The 19587-nt window shown below is 39.5% G+C and overlaps 1 protein-coding gene across 1 annotated transcript; it reads right to left on the bottom strand.

The window, feature by feature from the left end:
- Positions 1-1376: 1376 nt before the first annotated feature.
- On the bottom strand, positions 1377-15416 carry gpr25 (G protein-coupled receptor 25). Its single transcript, XM_078092189.1, has one exon. It carries the CDS (start codon positions 4760-4762, stop codon positions 3653-3655), a length of 1110 nt encoding a protein of 369 aa, XP_077948315.1. The 5' UTR covers positions 4763-15416; the 3' UTR covers positions 1377-3652.
- Between the last annotated feature and the right edge of the window lie 4171 nt (positions 15417-19587).

Here is a 19587-nt window from a genome sequence, read left to right as displayed (position 1 = left end):
CATAATTTTAGCCATTCTCTCATTCCAGAAGGGCACTGACCTCAACGTTACTTAAAAAAAACCCTTCTGATAGTCATTATGAAAGATATTGTACTCACATCTGTTGTGCATTGAAAAACATTGGTCTGAAGCCATTCACTGTAATGGACATTCTTGCTGGGGGCATTAATATTCCATGACAACTCTATGACATTGTGGCTGAATATGTCTTTGATTTGGAGAAGAATTAAACTTTTTATTACTATTTTGAAGTATTTATTTTTTTAAAACATGTTTTATTTTAGCGGCACGGTGGCGTGGTGGTTAGCACTGTCGCCTCACAGCAAGAAGGTCCTGGGTTCGATTCCACCCAGTGGCCTTTCTGTGTGGAGTCTGCATGTTCTCCCCGTGTCTGCGTGGGTTCTCTCCGGGTTCTCCGGCTTCCTCCCACAGTCCAAAGACATGCTCTGGGGATCAGGTTAATTGGTGACTTTAAATTGCCCGTAGATGTGTGAATGTGAGTGCGAATGGTTGTATGTCTCTGTGTCGCCCTGCGATTGGCTGGCGACCAATCCAGGGTGTACCCTGTCTATCGCCCGAAGTTGGCTGGGATGGACTCCAGCCCCCCCGCGACCCTGTGTGCAGGATAAGCGGTTTGACAATGGATGGATGGATGGATGGATGTTTTATTTTAGAACCTAAAATAGACTGAACTGCCCTGATTAACAGAGTATCAAGTCTTAATCTAAAGATAAACCAAATTTAGTTTTTTATTCACCTTTCCTTGTATTATATAAAGCAACATCAAACCACATCTGTCTCAGTGGTTTTGTGTTAGATGCATTGAATATATCTGAAAACATGATTTTGTGAGATGTTTTATTGGTTGTTTTGACAAAGGAAGAATAGGAAGAATTGTTCTTTGTAAAACACAGCTCACCATACATATGCCACGAGTCTCCAGAGAAGTTTCAGTACAAATCAAGCCCTCTTTTCTCTCTACATGTTAAATCCTGCACAGTGGCCCTAGTTAGAGAACAAGACCTCCTTAATTCAGATATCATCAGCATGATATTTTCTCAGTCAACTGACTATGTCCATAAAGTGTAGATCACTCAGATAGATTCAGCATTGTAGGGAACAAGGAAACCGTGATCAATCACCTGACCCAGGTGTCGCAGAATTGACATTATTACTGTGTGAACCTTCCGCATGTTGGTGGACTTATTTTCCTTATATCTATTTGAAGTTTATGATTAACAGTTAGAATACTCATTTGAGAAGTTGAAGGCAAGTTCACATAAAGAGCAATATGCACATTGTGATGAGTCACTGATAACCACTGAAAGAGAATTGCAACAGCACTGTGGGAACATTGGCAGTTTGTAATCTCACAGACCTCAAACACTTCAGACACTGACTCAAAAATACTGATGAGACTAGGGTGCCAAGGTCACACCTTTCATTTTATGTGTGCCAGACTAACAGAATAAGTCATTCAGTTCATCAAAAGGTTTTTAAGTATTTTGCGATGAATTCTTTCATGGCTTGTTTTGACCTTTAACATTACAATCGTAAAGAATATATTTGTAAAGAGGTCCACTTGACTTATCGTTATAGATATAAACCCATCGCGGTTGCATGCATCGGCTGTGAACGGCTCTGTCCTCATGTTAAAGAGGAACTCTATTAACATGTTCAACCATAAAATTAACACAAACAAATCCTTGACGGCTAGATAAAGTACACACATTTGCCATGAATATAAAATAAAGCTGAAAACAAATTCCTTTAAACTTAAATTGTTGCTACTGGGTAACATTATTCAGAATGAAAAATAGCAAAGCGCTGAAGATGATAGTAGTTGTGTAAACACTTTAAACTATTACTTTACCTGATTTAAGTACTATTTAAAAAGGTGTTACATGTATTCATCACTCCTCAGTGAGGTTACCATTCCTCCTCTGCAGAGACCTCTCAGATGAAGAATCTTGGCTTCATCTGTGTTAATTTGCTATTATTTTTATTATTGCTTTGCATCTTTTGAAGAACTTTCTGAATACATGTTATTATAACATACTACACTCCAGCTTCTGCTTCCTGTTGCAGTCGAATGAAGTGGTTAGTTTTAGGTTTCAAGTTTAGTATTTCCTTATATGAAAAGGTATCGTGTGTTTCTCATGACACCCTTTTAAAATCTATTTTTATGATAAACTGAAACGTGAAAGCAGAAAAACATAAAGTACCTTAACACTGTGTTACCAGTGTGCAACCACAAACAAATTGAACAAAGTGAAACATTTACTGATATACTTCAGGGACAAGATGAACCTGAATGTTTTTTAAGCTTCAGAGAACACATTGATTCTATTTATAATATCAAAAAAATATACAACTAAATCACTAAAACTAGGCACTTGTACATTACCAATGTGCATTACGACATTGAAGCACTGCATAAAGTGTTTAATTCTCTGCATTTATTATATCAAATTGCACAAACAGACAAAACTGCTGTTGCAACAGATACAATAGATAATTATTTTAAATGATTTCATTGCTTTGAGTTTAGAAATGCAATTTACAATCAATTATAGCTGACAGGAAATTTAAAAATATAACATAATAATGTTGCCGAGCCCCAACATGTTTGTATATTTTTAAAATTCTGCTTAAACTTGACTAAAATGGCCCAAACCTGAAAAATGCCAATGTTAAAATTGAATATTCTAGTTAAGAACACAATGGTATTGGCTGAACATGTCAGGATTTATGAGCAGCATCTCCACGCAAGATTTCATATGCTATGAATGCAGTAAGACAGCCAGCTGCTGCATGATGTACTCACCACGTCGTTGGGAGTGCCAACGCATGATGGGCTACACCATTCGGACCAGACTTTGCACTTTTTCTTTTGCAATAACACAGTAATAATTTACAGGTACACATTTTTGGTTTCTTCATTGTAATTATGGAAAAGCTTGACATCAACTTTTGAAGTGTTTCTCTCTCTTAAACCTATTAAATAATACTCTTAGATTCTGTTATTATTAATTAAGATTTCTTTGCAAACATCTGTTTGATTCAAGAGTTCGTTTTAAGTCACAAAAACAGTTTTATTTATAAATCAGTTTTATTTTTGCAAGTTTATCACAGCATCATATATGTGTGTCTTCAATAAAAGCCTAGGACCAAACATTTTACAATAATACAATCAAATCCTCGCTCTCTCTTTTCTCTCTCTCCCCACTCGTTCTATCTTAAAATAATAAAAAATAAAAAAGGCAATAATTCTGTTTTAAATCATATTTACACCTCTAGATTGACACAAGTGCACACGATTAATGCAGCAGTTTTTTTAGGGGCTTCCTTCAAACAAACAAAATAAAAAAAACTGGATACTCTATTAACACTATTGGACTATATTATAATCTTTAACCCTATGAACAGCATGTTTATTGAATGTAGAACATTTGAAAATACATATTTGACGAAGTAAATTACATTATCATACTAACTGAAACAAATTGTTCACTATGTGGGTAAACTTATTAACATTAACATATTTAACCATGCTTTGAGAAAAACATTGTGCCCTGTTATCAAGAAGAGCATGACCATTTTTCACATTACTTCTTAATAATAGTAGAATAACTTTCCAAATATTCTCCTCTTACTCACACATCTGCAGCTGACTTCTTCTCTCTGTTGTTGCATAGCTATCTGAAGTCCCAGCGTCGGTGAATGAGGCTGAAGAATTGTAGTTCTGCAGTAACTTTGGCCTCCCTGTGAAGGCTTTGAACAGGATCTCGGCCTTTCTCCTGAAGTGATGATCGAGGAAGAAGTAAATGACTGGATTCACACAGCTGTTGACGAACGCCAGGCAGCTCGAGACGAGGAGCCCGTTTCTGTGCCACGACTTAGCATCACAACTCAGGTTAACGTTTGCGAGCTCCGAGCCAATGATGACGACCTTGAAGACGTTGAAGGGGAGCCAGGAGACCACAAAGGCCACTACGATGCAGAGGACCATCTTGAGGGAGTGTCTGCGGCGCGCTTTAGCTCTGGGATTTGCTGCATTTGCTGCACAGTGGCGATTGAGATGCACAGCAATGGTCCCGTAACAGAGCATGAGGATCAGCACCGGGAGGAAAAAGGTGAGTAACATCGTGGTGAGGCTCAGGCCGAGAAAAAGGGGTGAGCTGCCATTCTCTATGCATGCAAGTCCATCGCCGACCTGCTCAACTGTGCGGTACACCAGGGATGGGATGCCAAGGACCAGGGAGCCAAACCACACAGCGGCACAAGTGGTGTGGATGCACCGTCTGTTCCTGAGGTTCCTTGAGTCCAACACCTTCACTACAGCCAGGTAGCGATCAACACTCATGCAGGTGAGAAAGAATATGTTGGAGAAGCGGTTTACAGCTATGATGTAACTGCTTAGTTTACACAGGAGGGGCCCAGTTGGCCCAAAGTCCCAGTTGCCGCCCTGGCTGGTCGAAATGGCCCAAAGAGGAAGCGTGAGGACGAAGACGAGGTCGGCCAGGGCTAGGTTGATAATAAATGTGTCCACCAGACGCCCACGGCTCCTCCCTTTTCTGCCCACCACCGAGATCACAAAGAGGTTGCCCAGAAAGCCTGTGAAAAAAATTAGGAAGTACAGAATGGACACAAATATGTTGAAGCCATGCAGGTGTGAGCCAGGACACACTGTGTCGTTAAAAAACCCATAGTTCTCATAGTAACTGTAATTATCAGGCTGATAATCATTGTAGGCGTCCATCCTGAGAGAACGCAGGCGGGTTATAGAGTGAAACTGTTGTCTTGGCACAGTGCATTAGTCATGCTGCCACCTGTAAAAACCACAGAGAAAGATGTGTTTCTATTTGCCTCTGTGCTTCTCACTTCTCAGATCTGTATTCCTTTGACTGACTTGACTGAATTCTTTTTCAACAACATTCACCTGTCATTGACCTCATGAGAGCTGACAAACAGCCAAACAGTCTTTATTGAAACAGACTGGATTTAATCTGCTCAGTCCTTTTTAGTCACTTTTGCCAGTCTTTCTTGATTTCAACTTCATCTACTGTATTACAGATTGCTTGTAGAGGCCAGTCTCAGCGGTTTTAGTTTAGTTTAGAGTCTCACTGATAAAGTGTGATTGTTGCCAATATCTGGATATCATATCACTTTATGTTGGGCACAGTGATTCTGGGATTATTTATCTAACTGATAACTGATGCAAGCCAATATCACATACCCTAATTTCACTATTATGCTATTGGTATTTTTATCTATTATTACACAATGCATGTATTGCATGAAGAGGGATCCCTCTTCTGTTGCATTTCCTAAAGTTTCTTCTTTTTCTTCAATAATACATTGTTTTATTATCTGAAGTGATGCGAATATACTAGGCATACTAATGCCCCTTTGGGCTATCTTAGAATCGAATGGTTGTGCTGTAAAAACCCACAACCCTCTAAAAGGAAACCAACCCCGTGCAACCCGAAACTGCTCGACACTATTTCCTGCAGCATGTCTTTGAGGAACTGGTTACAACGTGCAACTCGTGGCTCACGGCTAGACGTTTCACCCGATGGAAGATAACAGAGATTGACAGGACAGAGCAGGCCCTCATTGTCTCAGAAAGGAAACCGTCATTATGACTGCCTTTTAAAGACAGAATAGATTCAGGAGAAATGAACTCCTCGGTCCGGCTCGCAGCTATTGTGCTGTAGCAGAAAGGTTGGAGGACAGGCCACATCTTACAACAGCCCGGAGAATGCTTCATTGTTCTGCAGGAGAGTTTCAGTTAAGAAAGCACAGCGAATTAATGACCTCCTTAAAGGATCCCTGCTCCATTTTATAGCATTGTGCGTTATTCAAACACTCCTTTTGCTTTGTACTGCCAAGGTGATTTGTGGCCATACCCATCATGTCTAAAAAATCCCGTCCATCCTGCATTGTTCGGTATGACGTCATTCTCCATCATGCTCAGCTGTACCTTTTTTCCTTTAAAAAGCTTGAATTATTTCTTCTGCATTCTTGCTGCTCCGTCAGTGGAACGCTACATTCCTCCCCTGGAATAAGTGCTGTCTCACTCCAATTGAGCAGAGTAAATGCGAGAGCCAGTGAATGGAGCCGCCTCAATAGGAGAAAATAAACAATTGCATTGGTCCATGGGTGCAGCGGGGGAGAGCGGATGAGAGGAAGGGAAAAAGGCCTCCCTAACGTGCTAAGATTCCCATGGATACTTTGTCCTTTTTCTGTTGAGAGGAGGATCTCGTAAAGTACTTCAACACTGCATAATTCCGCTTTTTCTTTTGCTCTGTTTTTATTTGGGGAGAGAAAGGGTGGTATGCGTCAGGATGATTGTTAGACACAGGGGGAGGTCACATGCACATTTGTGCGCACGTGTATACACACAACCACAAACACACACTCACTACACCCACGTACAATTTGCTCCTCACTTGTTGGGTGCTAAATCGCAGAAAAGGATTCCATTGTTTGGGTGTGAAAGGTTCTTGTTTTAGCTGTTTAACTAAATCAAAAGTTCCTTTAACTCAAAGATTGCACATGCTTAGTTCATGAGTCATTTTAATTGATTAGGGGCTCACAACCTTTCCTTGTTAAAAAAAAACGTCACAATTTTAACCAACTTTTGACATTCACAAAATCTCTGATTCCTCTTTCATTTACATACAAAACGCATAATGCATTTTTAACAGCCAAATGCCAATACCACCCAAAAGGAAATATAATAGGTCAGAGGTTGCATAAATGTTAATCTGAGCATAAAAATTGTAGGACCGAACTCAGAAGGTTTCAGAGCCTGAGTAGTCAAGTACACATTCTAGATGATTTCTAAGGCGCGGCTACATTGTGATTTTACATATTTATAGGTAGTGGCTACCATGTTATTAAGGGGTTGCCAAGACTTCAGTAGAGTCTGTTAACCGGTTGCTAAGATCTTTGGTGGGGTTGCTACGGTTTCACTGGGTGGTTACTAAGGCAGTGTCCTGTGTCACTCATTCGCTATTCACTATGTTATACTTGACACAATAGTGAGCGATAAATTGAGATTTAGGACTGTTTGTTATTCCCTTTATTTGCATCATCACCAACAGCTGTCAAGTCATGAAACAGCCCAGGTGGTACATTGCGTTTTGGGATTGTTAGCAGAAAGTACATTTTGGGGATTTTTGATGATTGCTGTGAGGATTCTGGGTGGTTACTTGGGAGTGTTTGGTGGTTGCTAAGGTGTATTATGTGTCTGCAGTGGTCACAGAGGTAGTATGGGTAGTACTGGTGGTAATAGTTTATGTGTATGGGTTCAAAATAACACTTCAGCCCTGAATAGGTAGTTTTATCTAGTAGTATCTCTTTCAATGTTACTTTAATTTATTCGTCCCTAATATGCTGACTGAGTAACAGCGCTGAAAGACGTAGATGGTGATATCATTTGGGACATTTCACTAAGCCCTTTATCCTCCGGTATATGTGTATATCCTACACACTCTGGCTGCTCAAAAGTCAAGGCTGAAGACTAAAGCTTTTGCCATCACGGCCTGTTGGCTTTGAAATGACCTGCCTGAGGAGATAAGCAATCTCTCTTTTAAATCCTTCTTTTTCAATTAATTGTGTTTATTTTTTATATTATCTACTGGTTTGTATTTCATCTATTATACTGTTTTACCTCCATTTATCTGGCCTGGTTGGGCCTCACTGTTTTCTGAGCTGAGCTTTCAGATGTTTTTATTATTGACTTGCTTTTGCTGCTTTGTCTGTCAAAGCATTTTGTACACTCTGTTTTTAAAAAGTTCTTTATAAATAGGGTTATTAAAGTTATTATAAGTCACATTTAGGGAATCAACAGTCATAGTAATTAGTGTATGGCCTTTTGCAAGCATAACATTTTGAGTACTATGTTTACTTTGTATACTATTTTTTAAAGTCAATCTCTACCACTACTTAGCTGAATGCTTTACAAGAATTAGAGGATGTTTATATTAATTTCTCATGTTTTCATTTAAGGGTTACACTATCCTTTGCTGAACATTAAAATATACATTTTTCCTCTTAACATCTGCCCTTCTCCATAGGCTATAGGCTCCTCTATAGGTTAGGCATATTAGAAGGACAAGCCTTATGTTGCTAAGTCTATGTGACATTTTTATAATGCATAACTTTAAGGAAGTAAATGTAATTTTCATATGTTGCATGATTGCAAAACAATAAAGCCAAAACAGGATGTTGCTGTGCATATCAAAAACAGAAGGGTGTCTGATCAGCTTGTTTCTAGGTCTTCAGCTGTGGTGTGAAAGCATTTCAATACATTGGGAATGGCACAGAACTCAGACGAGCTCTGCCAGACCAGTTTAAACAATGTAACAGGACAAACGTTAATTTGATTAGGTTTCTGTTTGAATCTGATGCATTATTTTCAAATTGACAAATACCTACTGACTTAACTCCTCAAAATCAGAAGCTTTCAGTCACAATGTGTCACTCCAAGTCACGCTTATCTGTCAGAGCATTTAGTAAACACGCAGCTTAACTACTCAGAGAGGAGGAGTCACGCTACATCTGAGGTTGAGAACATAACAAGTTTCACAGAAGCCTTTTGGACCACTGGCGGATTCAGGTTTTAGTTGATGGGGACTACTGTTGAATCATTGTGTAGGATAATAATTATTACTGCAGCCCTGCTGGCAGCTCGTGGCAGAATAAAAGACCAGGAAACATGAAGCTTGTAGATAGATGAGGGTAATGAACTGAAAACCAATGGTATGATTCATATTGTTATAGATGGATTGGAAAGAATATACATGACCCAGAAAATAAAGTTTTTCAAGCGAAAAATGTTGTGATAAGGCTTCTAGGATTCTGCAGCCGTAATGTGTTTTACTATTGCATAACCTCATTAAACAGGAACAGATAGGTGCCCTTTTAGGGATTTTAGGGATTTCACATTTTAACAATTTATATTATTTTTTAGGCCTCCAGCCACAAATCAAATGAATATGATTCATTGGACAAATGTGCATGAATTTGCAAAAGCTGCCACCTGCTAGAGCCATGCATCCATGGTTCTAGCCTTTACTTAAATTAACCCCCCTATGCCAAATTTCAGCCTCCATAGTGTGAAAACTATTGCAAAACGGTAAGTTACTTTTTTGTGGTTTGAGTGACCAACTGGAAGGAATTCGTGAGATGCTGGTTTCAGCTAAAAAGTTGTACCATGCATTTTTCTGCAATAGTTTTGTTTGGAAATTAGTTGATAGCAATTACCATCAGACATATGCTCAAATACGCAACACATAAAAACAAAAGATATCTCATTTCGGTTAACTGCGAGGTCTGTTCTTATTCCCAAGTAACATGGCCACAAATCAAGGCTTTCTGTGTTTAAAACACCATAACATTCAAAAGCCTCTCATGCCATTACAATTACCTACCAGTACTTGTGTCTGGACACAAATGAGGCACCGGAGACCTTTGCATTGCTGTATTACCGTTACGGGTGTTGGGTCGTGACAGCTTACAGTTTTATTACTTTTTATGAATACTTTGCATGAACTCGGGTTTACAACCCATAACGTCATATAGCCTTATTAGAGACATATTGTAACATGTAACAATAGATATTATTGTCACATTATCGTATGTTGTGAACATACATTTCTTATTGTTTTAAACTGCAGCAATAAAACTGTGTGCGTTTGTGACCCTGACTTAATATTGCGATGACTGATGGATCACCATAGAAGCGCGCCTAATCAATTTGGACACTGTGGCACAAATCCATCCAGATATTTAATAGTTTTAGTAATAAATAGTGACATCCTTGTTTTGCATAATAATGACAACGAGATCATGGGCATTTGTAAAGGCTCAAGACCAGACAAGGCAGTTGACAGGTGTACTGGTCACACTGGACTGCGCTTGTCTCTCAGGGGAAGGTTTACGGAGCAGATGGCTGCCTCAGTGGGCAAAGTTGAGTGGCAGCTGACAGCAAATGATCTCATCTGCGAGGGGCGGCTGTGTCCTAGCTTATAAAGTGTTGTACAAAAATGTTAAGGGTTGAGGGTTGGAACACTTTTGATTATTTATTTATAAAGCTGGTTTGGTAGTTGACATTTATCCTGCGGGTTTGATTCTGGAGGAGCAACTGCCGCCGTCGGGTCGAGAGGATTAGGCAGGAGATGATGTCACCCTGCGGATGCAGGCTAGCAGGATGAAGAAAGTCTGATCTCCAGAGGAAGAAGAGCGGATACCGCAGTCCATCATCACCGGGATGGTCGCATGTGCGCTGTGAGGACTAGGATGTGTTTTTGACCACAATTGTATGAGTTCTACCTTTCTCATGGTGTATTGGGCCAATGGAACGTATGCACCACCAAATGTGAAGATAATGTGTCTCACCTCCCGCTATGAGTAAGCTCCCTTCGCCTCTCACCGTACTTTGACTTAGTGGGGAGATTTCATTCTCAGGTTCGTTATTACCTGTTCACCGGAGGAGTGTTTTAGGTCGGTAGGTCAGGACAAGGTTACCAACACCTGGGGGACACAGAGTTCATCGCCCAGAGAGCCTTTGGGTGCACAATGCTAGAGCCCCGACCAATGGCAGGCAGGGGTATCATTTCTCACCACAATAAGAGGTCGTCAGAGAGAACATGCATAGCGTTTAGAGGTCTGTGTGCTTTTAGGGAGTCAGAGGGAGGGGCGCATGTACAGCACAAGCAATGAAGTGTTGTTGATTTTTGGAGAGGAATTGTATAAGGGCGGATTCAGAGGTAGGGTTGATGAATGTGTTGATGGTGGCATTTTGATAGGGGTAATTTTGACCTGACAGGGCCCAGGCTCTCTCATGAATCAAAATGTGTCAGCCGGGCGCTGGAGATGGAGGGCCGCTCATTGTGGCTCTGACACACATGTGAGGGGCTGAGGCTGCTGGGGGTCAAGTGTGACACCTCATTAGGACGGTGTTGATTTAGTGTGGCCGCAGCGCAACAGACCTCCTCCCATGGGGGTATGGAGAGGCGTTGAGGGGGCTGGGAGCACCAAGCACTGGACAGAGAATGGGGGCCCACTGCTCTTCATCCTCAAGGCCGTCATCTGACAGCTTGCAAATCATGCACCTACGCCAAACAGACCCTACCCCCTTTTCAAATGTCAGCCTTTCTCCAGTCTTTAAATATGCATTTCTTTAATCACAAAGGAGCTTTGTGTAATTTTTTTTGGACCAAGGTGAACGTGTGTATGAATCTAGTTTTTTTTCTTAGTTTTTCTCTGGTTTGGTCACTTTTTCCCTAGTGAACCCAACACCCCTGATGGAATAATTTTGACCTTTCGACCTTTTTTTTGTAATGTCAAGATTACCTCTGACAAGCTGCAGTTGTGCGCTGCAGCTCAAGTGCATTCTTTGAAAATGTTTTAACGGTGGGTTGTATTGATGGAGATATAATTGTTTTGTATTTAAAGCATATTTTCTGACAGTAAACTTATTAAATTTATGATTATTCATGTCAAACTATAAAACCATTGTTAGGTACAATTTATCCTCTTTTTTAATCACAGCATTCTTTCTTTACAGGTTCTATTAAGCTGTTTCTGGTAGTTGGTTAATACCACAGATTTGAGCTATTTTTCTTTATTATGTTTTTAACTTCAAAGGATTTGAAAACAGGTTTTAGTGTTTACTATTAAAAGCTTTCAGTGTTTACATTTGTTTTTTTCCCCAAACATTATCAACATTAACACATTATTAACTTCATAAGTCGGATTTTTCAACATTTGTGTTTAAAGCGATGTAATAATTGTGGATATAATATGATATAAAGCTGAATGACAAACTATTGTTGTTGCTGCACACCGACTTCAACAGCAACATATGTTGAGAATTATAGATGTTCATTTATAATTACAATCCGTTTGTTAGACTGATTTATGTTTTTTATTTATGTTCATGTTTTGCAGCTGTTTCCTCCAAAGCATCCTTTCACATCCAATCGGTTAGTTTTTTGTTGATTATAACATGTTTCGCTTGTGGCACAGAGATGGCATGATTAGCATGTTTTAACTTGATGTTTAGTTGTAGTGCCCTCATATGGCCAACTTGTTATACTGCATTTCAAGTTGCTACAAAGTTTAATTTAAGGGACTTTTTTTAAGCAACATTTTAGGTACATTAAGGATAACAAATATCAATTAACAATGTTTATTTATTTTTATGCATAGCTAGTATGACAATTATTTAAATCACACACTTTAAATACTTCCATGCAAGGGTTACAAACCTTTGTGATTGATCATCCCCATTATTCTCTGCAGGTTTTTATTCAGCAAGCTTGACTGATCCATTCATGTCAACTTATCTTCTGTTCCCTAATTTCTTCCCTGTTATCACAACTCAGTTTTGATTACACCACAAAGCCACACACTGCTGGTCTGTCACTGCATCTCATTGGCTGGGAATTCATTGAGAAAATGAATGTCAGTCTTAATGTCTGCGACTGCTTCAATTTGATTATATTGACAGAGGCCTCCACCAAATGTCATAGTTTGTCACTTTGCAGCTTCCCCGTCTTTCTCCGCCATACAAAAGACATTAAGTGGCCTTTTATTGCAATAACTCATGCATACTCAAATCAACGATGATGGAAGGCGTTGAAATACATGAGTTTTTGGAAAAGGCATGAATGAATGTTATCTCACAGATATGGTAAGTTTTTGTTGAATATGTTAACAATGGTTGTTGTTTGTTATTAAAAATTTGGCATTGTGCTATTCAATTTGAATTTGGGCCATGATAAGCATTCAAATGTAAAACAATGTTGTCAAATAACTTGATCGTCCCCACTCCCTCGGCCTCTGAGACGTGCAAGCGCATCTGCAAACACACACACACACACACACTCACAAACAAAGGTGCAGAGGGCCATCTGTCTTTTCTGATGGTACACATCCGGGAAAACAATGAAGGCGTCGTGACATTTCACAGATTGTCCTCCCAAATACCTCACACTTCACACACTCAGATACATGCCATTTATGTCACCACTGTTGTGCTCGATTAATTAAAACCTTACATTACCTTATACCTTATATTTATTCCAGAAATTACATACGTCACCCACTTATTAATAAATCTCTCCTGGCAAGACGACGTTTATGAATGCTGTTGTTGCCTTTGAGATTTTACTCATTAGTCTGAATAATAACTGTCACTAATTCAAGCTGTTCCTCAAATGGCTTTTTGAATAGAAAGAGAGGGAGAGAGTGCAAGTGGGAGAGAAGCAGCAATAGAGAGGAGAGAGGCCTGAGAGATTAACTCCAGTGAGCTCACTCTGAGAGGCCCAGGAACGGCTGAATATTGTTCTAGTGTTGGGGAGATGGAGGGGTGGGGGTGAAAGAAAAAAAAAATCCCTATGTGGCCAGAGAAATGAACTTGATGATCTCAGGGGGCGGGGGGAGGATCACCATTCCTTGCTCCTGACAATCAAAATTAGATTGGCCAGCACTGTGTCAACACTAGCCTCAGTTAAGGCATGACAGGGGATGGAGGGAGGGAGGGTTACCCCCCCGTGGGTGTTTGAGAGTTTGCCATGTGAACTATGGAGACCCCACAGTGCCTTTCTCTGACTGCTCAGGCCTCAAAGAAATCCACAACCCCTTTTTATTGGCCAGCACTGTAACCGGCATCTCTGTCCCTAGTTCTATATTTTGTCCACTCGTTATTGTTGATTTTGTTGTCATATTGTATTATGATATATATGATATTGTATCGTATTGTATCCTTGAATCTGCAATGTATTCAATCGGCAAGGCTTGTGAAAAAGAACAAAATATGAATATTATGCAAAGGAGGATTGCTTCTCCCTCCGTTTTTCATTTATTCTCTCTCTTTTCATTTCACTCATCCTCACTTCATCCTTATAGTGAGTGTGAAGGTTTAAAGTCACCCGACTGCTGAAAATGTATTCATATTACACAGTTCATATATGCAATCTCAAAGTAGTTTACATCATGAAAGAATTGAAAAGAGAATATTTGAATGAATATAAACACATACTAAATGCTACATTGTAAAAATTGTGAAGAACGTTTACAATTCCTCTTATACATAAACCAAATTAGAATGTATTTTTCTGAATTATGGAAGGTACATAAAGTACAAGTGTAAACGGTTATAATGACTTGGTTGAGGGTTGTGCTTTTTCAGGTCGGACCAGTGACTTGGATTTTTTTTTTGCGTCCAGCGCAACCACCGTTGAATACGGAGTGCAGCCGTGTCATAGAATAACCTTCTTATTTTTTATTCTATGATCCCAATAAATTTCAGAATTAATTAAACTAGCAGATTTTCCAAAACTTTTGTATCTTTACGTTTGTTCGTTTTTTCTTCCAACAACAACTCTAACATTACGACACTGCACAGGTTTATTTCTGTGTTTTAATAGGCAGTTATAGTCGAGCAACAGATTGAAGATTTTGTTCCAAATGCAATGCAGATTTAAGATTATTACCAGGACTGCAGGACAACCACATGGGACTAAAGCTTTTCTTTTGGCTCTCGGGCTGAGAGAGATGTCTGGATAACTTTCATGTAATCACACACTGCTGTGAGGAGATCAAAATAAGTGGATGGAATGTGCAAATTGCTGTGTGTTGGTAGAGAAGAAGCTGGTGTTTTTTCCCTCATCAGCACGTTGTACCTGTGCGAAGCAGAGAGAAAATAAATTTTTTAATTTTCCGGTACTCCCAAATTGAGACAGTTTATTGAGGGATTTATGTTTTGCTTATTTGAGGGAGCGTACACAAAAATGTTTACAGTCAGATTTGTTCTTATTTCAACATCATTTTGACCTTTTGGAGGTTTTACATGAAATACTTTACAATATCTTAAGATCATGTTTGGTGTTGGAAATATCTGCTTATAGTTTGCATATAAACGTAAATACAATTATTCCATCCACTTTTAGATATATCCCCCTCTCTTGAGACAAAGAAACAGAGAGTTACAAGATTGAGATCAATTCATCATTTTGTTGTTGCTTTTAAAAAAGCACTTTAGCACACAACAGTTTCGTTCAAGTGTTTTAGTTTGTATGTTTTCATTATACAAGTATTTCTTAAATCGATAAAGTGTTGGTGTTTTTTCTGTATTTTTGGTATGAGTTGTGGTTACACATTAAAACACCAAAGAAGATTTCTTTCTATTTTTTCATGTCAGACTGATTTAATTTGAATCAAACCTTGAATAAACTTGTGTCACCATTACTTTGAAATGAATCTGTTTACTGAGCATTGTTGGCCATCTTTCTTGACGACGACACATATTGAAACACTCCTCAAACTTACATTTGGCTGCATTCCATGGAAATGCCCCACCGCATAAAAATGGCAAAGCACCAAAAGGATGCAATTATAATCAAGACCATTGTTGTATCCCTTCAAGTGCAGTCATCCGGTGCCCAGGTGCCCTCCGACCTGTTTCGACGGTGCAGCCCCTGCTGGACGGACTGCACCACCATGTATGGCAGTAATTGTCAGCTTCAAACCAGATGAAGAAGGAGCCATTTCTATTGCCAAGTATTATTATACACATACAGGAAATTGTTCTCTGTATTTAACACATCCCACACAGTGGGAGCAGTGGGCTGCCGTAAAGGCTCCCAGGGAGCAGTTAGGGGTTGGGTGTGTGGCTCAGGGACACTTCAACATGGGACATGGAGGAGCCGGAGTTCGAACCACCAACCCTGCGGTTCCCGGCCCACCCTCTTTACTCCGTGCACCATGGTTGCCCCCAGCGCTGGGAAAACAAAAATAGTGACAGCTGTCATTGACAAAGACACTCAACCAACACAGTGAACTGTACCTAAACTGATTAAATGACTGCTGACTTTACTACAGGTAAAATACAATGAGAATGGATCGTCATCATTGACATTTCCTCAAAGTAGCCTGTTGTAGAAATGTAGAATGAATTCCAGAGTTCATAGTGGAATAGATGATTTTATATGTTATAATATGGATTTATAATATAGCATTTCTAGGGTAACAGGGGTGCGTGGAGTGGTGGTGGTGCACCAGTAACCGCAGGGTTGATGGTTCAAAACCTTGGCTGGTGAGCAAGACACCTAACCCCTAACTGCTTCCCGGGTGCCAGAACACGGTTCCCATTGTGTGGGAAGGGTCACTAAAGGATACTTTCTTCTTTGAGCAGAAATGCAAAGGAACATTTGTTTTTGTACACTATGCTGTGTTGTACTAAGTTAACTGAAGTTAATAACAGCATTTACTACAACACAATTGATCAAATTACGTTAAAAAAACAGCACACCAGCAAAATCCAAATCCTTCTCTTAATATGAAAATCAACTGGTAAATAAATCTAGACAAAATGTCAATAGGTCAAGATATTCATTAAATAAAGTAAAGCTTATGTTGAAACAACAAACTCAAGATATTTGTTTAGGTTTAGAATGACAACTCAGTTGAGGAGTGAGGATATATGACTTAGTAATAGCTCAGGGAACGTGGGAAATACTGTTCGTCCATTATCATACATCTTAAGTGAGATGCTGGTGACAATAAATACTTTTTAAAGGTGTAATGTTATGGGTGTATTTATTACGGAATTATGTTATTTCCACTTTAAGAAGGCAAATAAACATAAATAATGAGTTAAACAAATTGAATGATTAAAATAATCAACCACACACAAGTCCACAATTATTCCTCGTTGATTATTTCAACTCATTGAGACTCAAATCTTGTGTCCCCACTGTTTATTTTATTGTCATGTGAGATTATTTCACCCCATAAGAGTGCGTGTGATCTTCCCTGAACAGTTCCCCTCTCTAAACAACGGCCAGTCAATGAGCCAGACAAAAAGGTGTTACTGATGACTTTGTCCAGCAATTGAAGCTGTTGAGAGCCGTCCCCCAATTCCCCTTCTTTCTTAACTTTATAGCTATAACAGTCATAAAGCTCCTCCCAAAACCTCCCAGCCCCGTGAGGCCTTTCTTCTGGGCTTTGTACAATTTTCAATATTCCAATTGCAATGTACTGTTTTTTACTTGCGCAAATTCCTTCATCACCCAGCGTATTCATTATTTAATGAAGCTGGGTCTGAGTTCATTCTGTTAATGGTCTGAAAGCTTATGAAGCCTGTAATACTTCACGTCCAACTTGTACAACTACTCCTTATGAACCAAAACAATTAAAAACATCCGTCAATGTCTTCCTTTGTCTTTGTAGGGTGGGTATGACGGATGATGTGTACCGCATTGGTGCACTTGAGGGGCAGGGGACTGTGTGAATGTTTGTTTATGTCAAGTGAGGATTTCTCAAAAGGTTTATGTCATTGCTGGCATCGGTCTCCTCGAGCTTGTACTGGGTGGTCTTTGTCTGTTTGCATCCGTAAAGAGCTTCGTTCTCACTCTCATTTGCCCCCAATTGATTCTCTAAATTAGGTTGATGAGAGGCCCTTCTATCAGGTGGCATATTAATTGGGTCAGGCTGGATTTTATATGACATGGAAATAATGGCGACCGTAACCCCAAGACTAAACCTTTGTCCTCTGAATGCTCTCTTTCACCAATTAGCCTTGCGGTGAATTTGCTTGCTGCCACCTCCACTGGCTGTCACTGTTGATTCTAGGAATAAGGATGGCTCAACTAAGTGCGTGTGGGATTTATTGTGTGGATGTACCTCTCAAGGTGCGAGGGCAACCTGGGTAGAGGTTATATTCTCTCAAGTACAATAGGTGAGTATTTTATAAACCAATTCCAGCGAATCAATCTGTTTAGATATTCGGATCAATTGAAAAACAAGAAGCAACACAGCTTGTTTTTAACCATTTTAAAATTGTCAATAAAGTTGAATGGGCTGTAAGGTCTGTTCCCCAGTTATTTTTGTAAGTTACTGCTCGCTAAATCATTTATAGTAGAAACGAACTCCTGAGGGAAATATCCGTCCCTTTGGCGCCTAGATGCTCCACTTTGTTTTCCAGCTGCTGAATGCGTTCGTCCGCTGCTTGGCGCTGAGCAGGTAGTGGGTTAATCAGAGCCTTCAGAAATAAACAACATATCCCTTAAGCTAAATAAATGATTTATTGTACAAAAGAAAATGACAGTAAATAAACATCAAAAGGCAAAAATAACAAATGAACAGTTATTCATAAGCACAACCATTAAACTACAAAGTTGGGGGGATTTTTCCTCTTTAACTACACAAAGAATGAAGAGGGAAAGTGAGAAAAACATTGGAAGCGGCGAACCTGTCCAAAACATCATAAAGGTCAACATTTGGGTAGGTATTTACATAGAGATTTCTTACTCTCATATATTTATATGAAAACACTCTCACACATACCAGTATACAAACACTAAAATTCAAAACGCAACTTCTCTGCAAGCCGTAGATGTGGGCACAGCAAATCATTTCTTTTGACCACACATTACCAGAGCCGCTACCATCAGTCACTCCGTCAATAACTCAATCTGAACCTGAGAGCAAGGGGACCCTGTGGTTTTCATCTACATGTTTTGAGAGGGGTTGGGGTGGGGGTTCTTATTGGTTAGATGTTTGCAGAGATTAATCAATGACAAATTGAAAAAAGCAAGGTTTTTAGGGGGCTACAGTGAGGTAGACAGACTTTGAGATGCGTTGTAATTAATATTAATAAATAGACTACTGACCAGTTGAATTATTTCCAACCACTGCCCCTAAACCAGCTTTTTCCTCCCTTTGAAATGTTCTAGCATATTCCTGCGACGATCACAAAAGTTACAGCACACAACATGTCATCCTCTACTTTGGCTAACGATCCCTGGATACTCCTCCCATTCTTACATGGGTGCTTTCACTTAAAATACACACAAAGGCAAAAACATGTCTATGCAAGACAGTTGACAATTTATGTTTTATGTCAAACGGACGTAGTTTCTCTAACATGGAGATGGATTAGAGTTGGTAGGCGGGTCATTTCAAGTTAAAGCATTTTCATTGATCCAGACACTTATTATACATATGACTTATCCCCCACCGTGGGCAAGGAGGCCTTTCAGGCTGCTGGTTCAGTACGTCCATGTTCCAGATTGGATAAAGGTGTGTGAGCTCATGGACAGGCCCCCCGCTTCAGATAAAAGTCAGTGATAACCTCTCTAGTTCTTGGTTTAACACCAGAAGCTTCAATATTTTTTTCAATTTTTTCTTTTTTTTTCATCCTATACTGTACACACTCTCTTGTGCTTGGTACAACACAAACGACACTTCACCTCCTCACGCCATGAACGTCCCATAGTGCAAAATTTATTGTTGGTAAGGTAGAGTGCCCCCAAAAAAGGTTTTTATACCCCTTTTTTTAATATATACATATATAATTTATATATAGTTCTTCCTTTATCCAACAGCATAGTGCTTTCGTTTACAACAAAAGGATATCTTTGCTTGACATCCAGGAGACAAAAACAGACTTCAAGCGTTACTAATCTACTCTGTGTTCAAGCACTAACAATATTTTATGATAATGGCGATAAAGTTGCAGTGGAGGTGGATGGGGGCATTTCAAAAAGCAATCGAATGTGTTCTCTA

This window comes from Gasterosteus aculeatus, chromosome 17, assembly GCF_964276395.1.
Source record: "Gasterosteus aculeatus chromosome 17, fGasAcu3.hap1.1, whole genome shotgun sequence".
NCBI lineage: Eukaryota > Metazoa > Chordata > Actinopteri > Perciformes > Gasterosteidae > Gasterosteus > Gasterosteus aculeatus.
Note: the sequence above shows the minus strand (reverse complement) of the source record. Positions and strands in the feature narration are given on the sequence as shown.

What these genes read in the sequence shown, in the direction of transcription:
- gpr25 (XM_078092189.1), bottom strand. Translation starts at nt 4,762, where the DNA reads ATGGACGCCTACAATGATTATCAGCCTGATAATTACAGTTACTATGAG.